General features: G+C 39.4%; 1 protein-coding gene across 6 annotated transcripts; it reads left to right on the top strand.

The window, feature by feature from the left end:
- Positions 1-1,022: 1,022 nt before the first annotated feature.
- Positions 1,023-12,392, top strand: LOC108571607 (protein retinal degeneration B). 6 transcript variants are annotated; one of them, XR_001891376.1, is made up of 21 exons: positions 1,023-1,522; positions 2,777-2,966; positions 3,065-3,401; positions 3,510-3,646; positions 3,750-3,867; positions 3,984-4,356; positions 4,455-4,630; positions 5,602-5,706; positions 5,789-5,974; positions 6,048-6,210; positions 6,298-6,681; positions 6,761-7,044; positions 7,118-7,273; positions 7,343-7,605; positions 7,670-7,781; positions 7,854-8,010; positions 8,088-8,237; positions 8,326-8,506; positions 8,587-8,861; positions 9,901-10,116; positions 11,914-11,969. XR_001891376.1 is itself a non-coding variant. In XM_017933710.1 (21 exons), exons 2-21 carry the CDS (start codon positions 2,889-2,891, stop codon positions 12,056-12,058), a joined length of 3,753 nt encoding a protein of 1,250 aa, XP_017789199.1. In that variant the 5' UTR covers positions 1,023-1,522; positions 2,777-2,888; the 3' UTR covers positions 12,059-12,392. The 6 variants fall into 6 exon arrangements, 5 of the variants coding, with proteins under 5 accessions (XP_017789199.1, XP_017789175.1, XP_017789190.1 ...); XM_017933710.1 differs by lacking the exon at positions 9,901-10,116 and adding an exon at positions 4,978-5,007 and having other exon boundaries at positions 5,659-5,706; positions 11,914-12,392; XM_017933686.1 differs by lacking the exon at positions 9,901-10,116 and adding an exon at positions 4,978-5,007 and having other exon boundaries at positions 11,914-12,392.
- The last annotated feature ends 345 nt before the right edge of the window (positions 12,393-12,737 follow it).

The following is a 12,737-nucleotide window of genomic DNA, read 5'->3' as shown; positions in this document are numbered from 1 at the left end:
ATTCAAGCAAGAGAGATGGAAAGAGGTGTCGCTCGAGAATAAACAAGACACGTCTGGTTTCCATTCTCCCCCGTTGAATAGGGAGAGAGTGGCTTTCGACGTTAACTATTCAGTATACGTGGGGCGGTGAAAAAAAAATCCCCTTTACCCACAAGTGGCACGCTTTCCCCCCACCCTCGCCCCTTTAGAACATCATGTGCCACGCGTTGCTACTGCATCAGAAAGCGACAGCAGGAGGTCAGAGCATGGTGGCCGACGATTCGACCCACGACAAAACGCGTGCAACCCCGTCGACGAACAGTTCATTCTCTCGCCTTCATGGGAGAGTGCTGGTGTTATGGCGCATCTGATCTCGCGTTTTCTTGCTCGTTTGGGGGTCGATCAATAGGCCAGGGAGGTGGTGGAGGCGGCTAACGGCGGCCGATCCGACCAGTGACGGATCCAGAAATTTGCATTTCAAATCAGTCGTTACTTGGAAATAAGAAATCGCTCGAGGGGATCGGGTAATTAAATCGAACTATTTTTCCGTACTCTTCTGAACGTTAACATGGGAGAGAAGTGTCTCGATGCAGTTCGATTTATCCATCGTTACCTATGGAAATGCAAAGTTACTTTTATTATTTTTTAACGAATATGGGATTTTTTTTAAATGGAAATTTGTCGTACGAATATTGAGGGGAAAATTCTTTGCGTAAATCTTGAAATATATTTCGGAAGATTTTCTGGTTAAAAGATCCATCGAGGCGTGCGCCTTTATTTTACAGCACTGCGTCCGGAACACCGGGCCGCGGTAGGAAACGTTCTGATTGGTCTAGCTCGGTTTCCCGGGTTCGTGAAGTCGCGCGTGCCAACGGGCCCGCCAATCGCAGCGACCTCCGGTCCGTCAGTCAGTGGCCGCGCGTTGCCGACGTAACATCGTGACGTTTGTTTTTGGGTCGAGTTTATCCTTCCACGATTCTCACGATAAATCCTCGATCTTCTCGTTATTCAAGTGTACCTATTTGACAGTTCTGTTAAAAGAGATATCCCGACGTTTCGTCTGGTTTCGTTTCATTCAACATTCGTCGAGTTTTCTTCCTTACCTGTCAGAGGAAATAAGTGGTCCCCCGCACGCGTGTACCATGCCTATCGAGCAGTGTCGCCTGGAATTCGAACGGTGTGACAGTGAAATGTACGTGTAGTAGGGAATATGTAAACGTATGCTATGCAAAGAAACCGGTGACACGTTCTACGTGTGAAGGATTTTAACGACCGAACGAGCAGTGTCTTTTTTAGACACGTAAGCTTTAGAAAGCCGCTATATTCACCCATTAGTGTGACTTTATCGACTCAGTCGGTTGCCGGTCTTCCCGGAATCGAACGTTATCGCGGCTTCCCGCGATTTATTCGTTCGAGCGGAAGGTGTGGCGCGAAAAGTACGGTGCACCGATAAAAGAGAGCAGGACGAGCGAATATCATCACGTTTCACTCACGGATTTGTTCCATTTTTTACGATGTTCAAGGTTAAGGAAACCCCTTGCTCGTAAGTACGTCATATACGGTGTCGGAATATGTGTTTAGCTGTCTCTTTGAATATGATGCCTCGTGAAGTAAAAGACGCCACTACTGTCAACTGTTAAAAATCTGTCTGTTAGCTGACAATAGAAGCGTTGACAATGATTGGTCGAGACTGATAGGTTACGATCCAATCACGCATGTTACAACGAACTGACGAGATTAAGATCGTTTTCAAACGACTTACAGGTACCGACTGAGTGTAATATTTCTGATGAAACGTTAAACGACGCGACGTTTCTATATTTATTATGAATTTGGGTCACTTGATTCCGCATAAGAAATTTCACCTTAAATTTATCACGTTTTATCTACATATGAATCGTGCTGTTCGAACGTCTGTGTGTAATTCTGAATTGAGGAAACAGAGATTTCAACGAATAAGATTTTCTTTCGATGCAATTTCTGCGGAATGTTATCAGTGTTTTTTCCCGCTACGTACGTTTATTTTCTATACGTTTGACTAACGTAGTACAGGTGGGTATAAATAAAGAGCGTCTTACGCAACATTTTGTTTATTGCTTCTCTACGATCTTAGAGAGTTCGTATCTCACTTTGATCGAACTCATGAATCTTCGTTCCAGAATCGTTTACAATTTCGTGTGAAACGCAATATGCCTGCTGGACCCTTAATACTGACATTATACGAAAAAATGAACTTGTGTATGATCTAGAATAATTTCACCGCGTAATAATGTTAATTCATTTAACAAATTATGAAATATTGCTGTTTTAAAAAATACAACCGGTTGAACAAAATGTAACACGTAAATATCTTCGATATTTGCAAAATTCATCGATTTTTACTAATCTCCGCTGAACCGTGCCTGACCCAGAGCAGATTTGCGTGGAAACGCGCGGTACAAACACAACGATTCAGCATTTGACGTGCTTCAATTATAGGGCGGAGAAAAACCGCTAGTCGATGCTAGGCGAAGGTCTTTATATCCGATGCACCAGTGAAACAACGATATATTCCAGTGATTATTATATTCATTTTTCAACCAGACATCTGATAGAATCAGAACTATAGATAACGTGTCGCATGTATAAGCCACGAGTCGATAAAAATTCTCTGAAATCAAAGGTTGATCGAAAATTAGAAAATATGATCGACACATGTCCGGGGAAATCTCGATTACGATTAGGCACTTTTAACGATATTTTTCCGTTGAAAATAGAACTTGAGACGGTTTAACGTTACTTGTACTTTTATTCTAAGGTTCACGCCGATGTTGCCGTGAGGTCGACCGACAAAGAGGAAGCTTTTGCCTTCGAGCGACCAGTGCGTCTCGCCGGTGCGAGAGGATAGAGGATAAAATAACACCGGCAAAATGTTGATAAAAGAATATCGAATACCGCTGCCTCTGACCGTAGAGGAGTATAAAATTGCTCAGCTTTACATGATAGCGGTAATTATATACGTCGGCCTGTTCGATAAATAGAAAACACAACGAACAAGTTCGATCGATTTTTAAGAAAAAATTATTTTTATCCATATTTCTTGTAGAAAAAATCACGGGAAGAGAGTCAAGGAGCAGGCAGCGGTGTAGAGATCATAATGAACGAGCCTTACAGTAATGGTCCTGGTGGAAACGGACAATACACTCACAAAGTGTATCACGTGGGCAGTCATCTTCCTGGATGGTTCAAAAGTTTGCTACCCAGGTCGGCGTTGATTGTGAAAGAAGAAGCATGGAATGCATATCCCTATACGAAAACCCTTTTCACCTGTCCCTTCGTTGAAAAATTCTCCATCGAAATAGAAACGTATTATTTCCCTGACAATGGTTACCAGGAGAACGTGTTCCAACTGAGCCGTAGCGATCTAAAGAACAGAACCGTGGGTGTGTATTTATTTCACTTGGAGAATCGAGCTTTCACTTGACACGTCGTGTTCCATTATAACGTAACGTCTTCGAGGATCCATAATTGGTTATATAATTGAATTTCAGACGTAATTGACATCGTGAAGGATCAATACACAGCCGACTACGTGAAAGAGGAGGATCCTAAATTGTACGTGTCCCAGAAAACCAACCGAGGACCTCTGACGGAATCATGGTTGGAGGAGTACTGGGCCGACGTAAAAGTATTCATTCGTTCTCAAGCCAAATTTCTCTCTCTCTCTTTTCTTTCGAATAATCTTTGCTTAAAAAAGGTAGTCGATACATTAGAAGTGTTTCGCCGTTTAGGGAAAGCAACAGCCGACGCCATCCGGAAAGTCGTTAATGTGCGCGTACAAGCTATGCCGCGTAGAGTTCCGTTATTGGGGCCTTCAAACGAAATTAGAAAAGTTCATACATGACGTAGGTCAGTACTGCACATAGGTACATCTCTCTCTGCTTCATGTTTCTTAGAGTTCGTTAATCGTGATTGAATCTTTTTGTCTGTTCTCTACGAGGTGTATCGCTATTTGATGATTTCAGCTTTGCGGAAAACAATGGTCAGAGCTCATAGGCAAGCCTGGGCCTGGCAGGACGAATGGAACAGCTTGACTATGGAGGATATTCGGGAGATCGAGAGGCAAACGCAACTGGCGCTGCAACGAAGAATGGCGAACGCGGAAAACGGAGAGGAAGCTGCGAACGAGAACCAGGAAGAAGCTGCTAATAATTCAACGATGACTCCGCAGGAGTCAGATGTCGCTATGACTTTAGCCGCGACACTGGGTAGCATCGAGAAGAACGAGGATCTTCAGAGTCCACCGAGTGTCAGGAAAGCTGAGATGACGAGTACAGCTGTTAGTTCGGAGGGTGAAGCAAGCCCCGAAGATTCGCCGACTGAAGTACCCGAGTTTAGGTAAAAATAGAAGTAAAATCAGGAATCGGTTTATTTACGTGTGTGAAACTGTATGTTCCGAGTTTCCAGTTTATATAACACGATGAAATTTGTTCCAGAAGTGCACCTACCGAGAGTAAAGGAGATACGAAGAAAGGATGGAAGAAGAGCAAGCCGGCGATGAATTCACCGTGTTCGAACAAGAGTTTCGATATGCAGATAGCGAATTGGAGAATGGAGAGTATCGTGAGAGAATCTGAGTCAAGTAGCGAGGACGAGTTCTTCGATTGTCAAGGTAAAAGACAGATTTCTTATCGCACAGCATGAGACTAATCTTTCCCAAGAATTTTCTATATGCATAAGATTAACAGTTGGCTAATGTAACTCTGAACCATAAGACAGATGCTTTAGCGGATTTCTTAGACATTGTGTGTACATTTCCGTTATGAAGCAGATATTAAAACGGAAATTGTACAAGTAAAGGAGAAAAATGTATTGAGAATATTATAGATAATTCGTGTCTGGTAGAAATTCGCATTTTGCAAAGTAGAAAATACAGCATGACGAGTGGTAATGAGATTTTCCGTTTCTTTTTATATATGTGTTCCCTCTCTGTTTCTTATGTCGCATTCCACACTGCAGCTGGGTTCATTATACCTCTTATACGCGAAGGTAGGACATGTAGATAGTGATGAATTCTTAGAACTACGAAAAATTTGTAACGCGCGTTTGTCGGAAGACGCGATCGAAAGATCGTATTATCAACATTTTCATACTAGCGTGTTAGTATTTTCTACACAAGACCAGAAACATTGTGTAATTGCATTCATGCCTTTATAGACCGAGACAAGAACAACTTGTTGCTTACAGAAATTTACACGCACAAGAGAATCCAATTGATTACATTACAAACAGATCTCCACACATAACATCGAGCATGGGAGTTCTCAAGAGACAATTCGTAACAGCATGAAACAGCATGGCCTATGTAGGTTACAAAAACAACTGCTTATAATTATTTTATAACTATTATACTACTATTTGTATTAATACATATCAATCATATTTTTTATTAAATAAAGTTAGACATATATATGTCTCTCTTTTTTTTTTTCTCTTTGTTACTATTCTCTACCTTGTGTGACGTCTAATCTGAAAGGGGGAAATACCCATGATTCTCATTTCTCTATTTCCTGCCTTAATATGAGTCACGGATGCTTCAAAAGGCACGATGCATAAGCAATGTTAAAATTTCTGATTATACAGAGAACTTTGGAGATAACTCTTCATTAGCTAAATGGAGTTCTTTGGATCTTCTAGCAGAAGAGGAGGACAATACGTTCACTTCGCCAACCACGACAAATAAGGAAGGTAAATATCGATTAGCAATTCACAAACGTTTGCATATCCTCTTAGCTGTTATTAACGAATCATTTCAAACGTATACTTGTAGACGACACGATATTTTCGCCTTCGTATCTGCAACGAATAACCAGTGAACGTAGCAGTAAAAGATTGCAGATTTCTACTTCAACCAGTATCGATGTCTCGTGTCCGGCCTCACCACAACGTTCATCGAATCAACAACCGTGCAAAACAACTGTCCTTATTATCGTAATGCACGCAGGAAGTGTATTAGGTAATTACCATGAATAACGTACTTGCAACAATACAGTATTTAATTTATCTCATATCGTATAAAAATATTTTAGACGCCAACGTTGATCTAACTGCGAAAAAATCAGACATCACAACTTTCAAAGGAGCCTTTGAGTCAGTCATGAGACAACACTATCCCACTATGGTTGGACATATCGCGATTAAGTTTGTTTCCTGTCCCTCTATTTGTACCGAGGGTCTTGGTATTTTATCAAGGTAAAAAAATAAACGAATAAAAAGTTAATTTTTCGTTTGTGTATAATTTTTTTTTATTATCATTTTATTTAATACATTTTCTTCCAGTCTAAGCCCTTACAGTTTCGATGTATCCCCTTCTTCTATGGATGCTCCTCAAGTGACGCATGATACTATTCCAATTGGCGCCATACCTCTACTCGCCAGTTCCACTCCTGAATATCAGGAGGCGGTCTCTCAAGTTATAGCTGGTGCGAATCAAGTGTATCATGATTTTATTAAAAGCGAAGAAGGCCGTGGGTTCACAGGGCAGATCTGCTTTATTGGAGATTCAGTAGGAGCGATTTTAACGTATGACGCTTTGTGTAGATCAACTCATTCTAGACATAATAGCGAGAACAATATTTTGGATAATCAAATTGTTGAGAATAACGCTGAAGATGGCAAACACTTGACCGCGCCTTCTCCTAGAAGGAAATCTTCTAGTACAAGGTGAAGAATTAAAGTTCGATTTATAAACGTATGTAAAAATCTAAGATCACTGTGGGAGATTAATGTTTCCTTCTTTCAGTGATAGCTCACATTGTAGATTGGACTTTGAAGTAGGAGAATTTTTCATGTTCGGTAGTCCGCTTTCTCTAGTTCTGGCGTATAGAAAAATCTCTTCAAGCAGTGAAAAAACTAGCAATATAAAGAGACCATTGGTGAATCAGGTGTACAACTTATTCCATCCTACTGATCCAGTAGCCGCTAGATTAGAGCCACTGATCTCTGCGATGTTCTCTCATCTTTCGCCCGTAAACGTGGCTCGATATCAAAGGTATCCACTAGGGAACGGTCAGCCTTATCATTTGTGTACGTATCGTTTGTTTAAGGGACAATTCTATAATAGATGTAAAGATTATACGAGTTGTATGGTACTTTTCAGTGGAAGCAATTCAGACGAATCCACAATTATTCACGGATGGATTAAATATTCCAAACATGTCGGTGCCCCATTTGAGACGATTGTCCGATATATCAATTCATAGTACAATGTCTGGTATGGTGGTTGAAAATGTTCCTTTACAACTAGTTTCTAATTGTAAGTAAATAGCGATGTTAACGACAAGTACTGAAATATATTAGTTTTACTTCATCTAATTTATTACAGTAACGCAAAAATGGTGGGGCACAAAAAGGTTAGATTATGCGCTTTATTGTCCAGAAGGTTTAGCCAATTTCCCTACGAACGCTTTGCCTCACCTTTTCCACGCTAGCTACTGGGAATCCTCTGACGTGATTGCATTTATTTTACGACAATTAGGCAGATTTGATCTGTCGTTACTCGCGAACGAGGAGAAAGAGTTAACTTGCTTCCGTCCAGGTCAACCTAGAGAGAAGTGGAGTAAGAAGCGTACTTCCGTTAAACTTAAGGTTCGTTTGAATTGGTTAAAATTAATCGACGATATGAGATCTTAATTTTTCATTTTAATTTCAGAATTTTGCTGCCAATCATAGAGCAAATGATGTAATCGTTGGAGGAGAAGCACCGCAAGTGTTGGTTGCTAGATTTATGTACAGTTATGTAATTGGCTCTACCGCTTTAACAGGTATGTTAAATACAGTTCATACGTTTTCTTACGTTTTCTCAGGTAATCTTCGAAAACAAATGATCTTTGTAGGAGAAAAAGTGGATATCCACATTATGAAGGATGCTCCAGCCGGGGAATGGACGTATTTATCCACGGAAACAACCGATAAGAATGGTAGAATAACGTATAGAATACCCAATGATAAAGCGTTGGGATATGGTCTTTACCCAGTTAAGATGGTTGTTAGGTATTTAAATTGTAATAATTTACAATTGAACGAAAATATTGTTACAATATACTTGAGGAATAATTCTCGGTTTTCAGGGGTGATCATACATCCATAGACTTTTTCTTGGCTGTGGTTCCACCGAAGACAGAGTGCGTGGTATTTAGCATAGATGGTTCGTTCGCTGCGAGTATGTCTGTTAGCGGGAAAGATCCAAAAGTTTGGCCTGGAGCTGTCGATGTTGTTAGGTATAATTTAAGACATTTTATCTGACTATAAATACCCATTTGCTTACGATTCACGGACGCAAGGTTTCACTTTGATTATTGTGGTCAGGCATTGGCAAGAATTGGGCTATTTAATTATTTATATTACCGCGAGGCCTGACATGCAGCAGCAACAAGTTGTTTCCTGGTTATCTCAGCACAACTTTCCTCACGGTTTTGTATTCTTTGCGGATGGTATTTCTAGAGATCCACTCGGTCATAAAGCTGCTTACTTACACAAACTTGTGGAGGTAAATAGCTGCTTGAAAATATAGTTTATCTTGATTCCTGATTACGACGTACGATATGAGCAATAATCTCCTCTGTTTAGGAACATGGTGTAATAGTCCATCATGCGTACGGCAGTAGTAAAGATATCAGTGTTTATACTGCGATCAGTCTTAAGCCAAATCAAATCTTCGTGATTGGAAATGTATCAAAGAAACACCGCGCATTGGCTACAGTCATCCAGGATGGTTATGCTGCTCATTTAATTACGCTACAGGCGCACGGAGGCTCGAGACCCGCTCAGGGTAATGCACGTATGGTGATTCCAAGAGGTCAGTTCGGTTTACCTGGACAAAACGCTTCTCTACGGCGACGAAGGTGAGCCATCTTTTCCGTCATGCGATTTCATTTGATGTGGATACTTGTGTTTTGATCGCTTACATTTCGCCGTGATGTGGGAATTTTTAAGGTAATAATTCTTTCAATCCTTGCTATCGTCGACGTTCAGATGTTTTGGTTGCTGCAGAATGGTGGAAATGTGCGATAAATGTTGTCCCCTAGAGAGAAGATATGCGGAATGGGCGTAAGGCATTTCGGAGAATAATAAGATTCTAATTGTCTGTACATAGATAATGCTGTATTTTTATAGCTCGCCATATTGTGATCAGTATGATGATTCAAGCAAAAAAGTAGTTGTTTCAGAGGCGATCTATGACGCGTGCGATCTTCAAATCGCATTCATCAATGTTTACTAAAAAAAAAAAAAAAACCCCATTTATGTCGAGAGATTTCTCTGTAAAACAATCGTAACTACGAGAACAAGGTACATACAATGAATAACCTACGTAGCTTGGCACGATCTAATTCGTAAGAATTTCAACAAATGATATAGACGAACATAATCATAATGGAAATTTTCATTTTCATTTGTATAGTAGCGTTATTAACCAGACATTCGTAAGTCTATATCGTATGTTCAAGTACAGGAATTATTACTAAATACTATTCCCTGTGTATATACGCGAAAGAAGATGAGCCTTGGCTCTATTTCAGCATTCAATCATTCTTCTTGTTCATGACAATGAGTTTTATCGTAGTTACACCTAGCACACATGTAATCTATGTACAGTATTCCCCCTCACATTGATATCTTCATTTTCCTTTGTACCTCTTTTTTGCTTCTTGTGTTGAATTGATGCTGGGTTTTGCAAGCACAGAAAGATTGCGCTTTCACTAATTTTATTCCAACTTTAAACCGGTATCTAAAGGTACTTGATACTAATTGGAGCAACATAAGTTCTACAACGGATGATAACTTCTCCCTGTAATTTTTAACATTCTCCGCAACGTTTCTCTTCTTAGCTGCTAGCTAAAAGGTTTGAACGGTGTTTAAAGCTTATCAGTTTCTTAATTACAGGTACCTGTTATGAAGATGCGTTACGCGGCGTAGTCGATATCTCATGCTCTCGGCAAGAGCCGCCACCATTCTACGCTCAAACTTAATGTTTTATCTATCAGCCATACACATGTCCAGAATTTGTGGTTAATCAACTATGAGTGTCTAGATGTACAGAGAACTAAAGTTTATTTCGTTACCTCCTGAAAATGGTCTGATCTCACTTTAGCGACCAAGGTAAACTAGAGCCCCTTTTCGCTTGAAATTCTGTTAGGTGAATGTTTGTGTTATAATGACCATATTATCAAGCCAGATCCACCAGAAATGGCGCACGAATTTTTTTAATGTTAATTAAGCTAATATTTCGTTTTAATTGTCGATAGAAAATTAAGTGTGTATGTTTTTTTCCATGCGTATCTTGTGTAATTTTGCTAAAATTACTTTGCACTTATAAACCATTTGTTCAACTTAGCATTTACGCCATTTACTTTCAACATGTTATATTTGGTAGCATTTATATTTTTAATGCCAAATTATCGAATGTGTCGTGCGTCTCCATTTGCTGGTCGATCAGGCTAATATTCTTGCTTGTATACAAGAGATGAACAGCACGATCGAACTTGTGATAGAAAAAAGCTCTAACACGATGCACGATTCTATATATTATATATACATATATCTATATATACATATATATATATGTGAATGCCGTTTTAAAAATTACCACAACTCACGGACATACGGTGTATTACCGAGTAGAGAGTCTCGCGCGTTTTACAAATGTTCTTTAAATATGCTTTTTACGACACGATGTTATTCAACAATCATTTCTAGCTGTGTATTTAACCTTCGCAAATGGAGCTGATATGCAGATCCTGTAACAATTAAAACCATTTTCTATATATGCTCTGAGCGTGGCAGTTTTAATCTTACTAATCCTCCGCAATTAAAAGAATTAACTTGAGCTGACTCTTCTTATCTCACATAATTTGTTGTACCGTTTTTATATTGAAACAACTACCATTGTGGAAGGTACGATCGAAGAATATTTTCGACATTCAATTGAAATTGGAAAATTAAATAGAAAAACGTTGTCCACAATGGAAGATGTGTTTAGACACATATATTTGTTTATTCATTTAAGGAATGAGCGATTAATCCACTCTCTGCATCGCTGTTCATTGCAGACGGGACAGCCGTTCGTCTTCATCGTCATTTGATTTCATTCACTGATGCTTTTCGTTCATGGAAATGTTACATTTATATATATCACGCTTTCAGTATGAATATCTAAACACACCGCTAGCTCTACTATGCTGCTAATCCATGTCCTCATCTGCTTCCACGACCAGCGATATTGATTGATTGGTGCAGTATATGTTTTATAACATTGTGCTACAGTTCAAGAGATCCTTCACCATGACATTTATGTACCTTAGCTTTAGTCTTTTAGATGGTAGCAAGATCATATATCTACTTATATAACTAGTAATTTTTAATAAGAGGAGAAAAGTAGTACGATAAGAAAATAATGGTACAATTAATGGTACTAAATATTAGTAAGAAAAAACATTAACTAGCAAGTTGATCAATTTTATTCAACTCAATGTTTTGGAATCTGCCTTCTTGTTGAGAAACTCCCCATAAGTTGAAGATAACAGTGTTGGCTCTTCAGGCATGACTCATGAACCCTGCAACTAATAGCAAACTAAAATTGTTTGATGCTTATCCTATTTCTCATTTTTTAACAATATTCTCTATATTCTTTTTGATACAAATGTTCAAAACAAAATACACTGTTTGAAACAATTTTAAACAAATAAGCAAGCATACAGGTACTAATCAAATGCCTGATCTCAATACATATGTACATATTTCTTGTATGCTTCTATAAAAGATCTGAAAATTGTTCTAACCAGTGTAACAAATGTTTTTTATCGGATTAATTATAGCCAGTACGCGTGTTACGATAAACCCCAAAATTCGAAAGGGGACTTTTCTATCGCAAATTTACTAACAAACAACGGACGATAGCTCTTTTAGGCTGGCGAAGCGTGCTATATCACAACCGACCCCGACTAAGGTGATATTTCCTCTGGAACGATCAACGAGCGTCGGTCCTCCGATTTCATCTCAAACTGCGCCGACTGTCAGATCCACGGCACCGGAGAAACTCTGACGATTTGCACGCTGCCGGTCATTCTTCGAGTCTCGGCAGTAGCTGCATTAATCATCGCCCAAATGTGAGGTTATAATTCGAAGAGCGAGAGAGAGAGAGAGAGAGAGAGAGAGAGAACGAGAAAGTGAAAGAGATAGGCTATCAAAAGAAGTCCTCGTACATTTCGACGGATCACACGTGCTCAACGATCCAAAGAAGATGAATATTCTACTTTGTTACTCTGCCTTTTTATATCCTCTCTGTATACCTACTGTAAATTTTAAAACGAACGTCGCATCAAGACGTTCAATCTTCGTTGTAATTGTATAAAGCGTGAAAAAAAAAAAATGAAAATATATAGACTTTCCCTATCCGACGAAGAAAGGATCTTTCTAATCGAGAAACTGGTTCGAACGTACGAGGACAGATCTTTTTACCGATTTACGACCAGAGCTTTTTTTCTAGCGATGTACGTATAGCGCCTTTTTTGCGAAAACGCGATCGAGCACGATCAAAATTTTTGATAATGTAGTACGAGATGTACGAGTCGAGTCTAGTTCCTAAATGTGTATCGTCGAGTTAGAGAAAGCGAGAGAGAGAGTGAGAGAGAAAGAATTGGTTCCCTGAAGAAAAAAAGCGCTGTACTTTTTAGCATTAATTTCTTACTGTCTCTGGTCTCGATCTCGATCCTACGGATCGA

This window comes from Habropoda laboriosa, unplaced genomic scaffold (genome assembly GCF_001263275.1).
Source record: "Habropoda laboriosa isolate 0110345459 unplaced genomic scaffold, ASM126327v1 scaffold15, whole genome shotgun sequence".
In the NCBI taxonomy this organism is placed as follows: domain Eukaryota; kingdom Metazoa; phylum Arthropoda; class Insecta; order Hymenoptera; family Apidae; genus Habropoda; species Habropoda laboriosa.
Note: the sequence above shows the minus strand (reverse complement) of the source record. Positions and strands in the feature narration are given on the sequence as shown.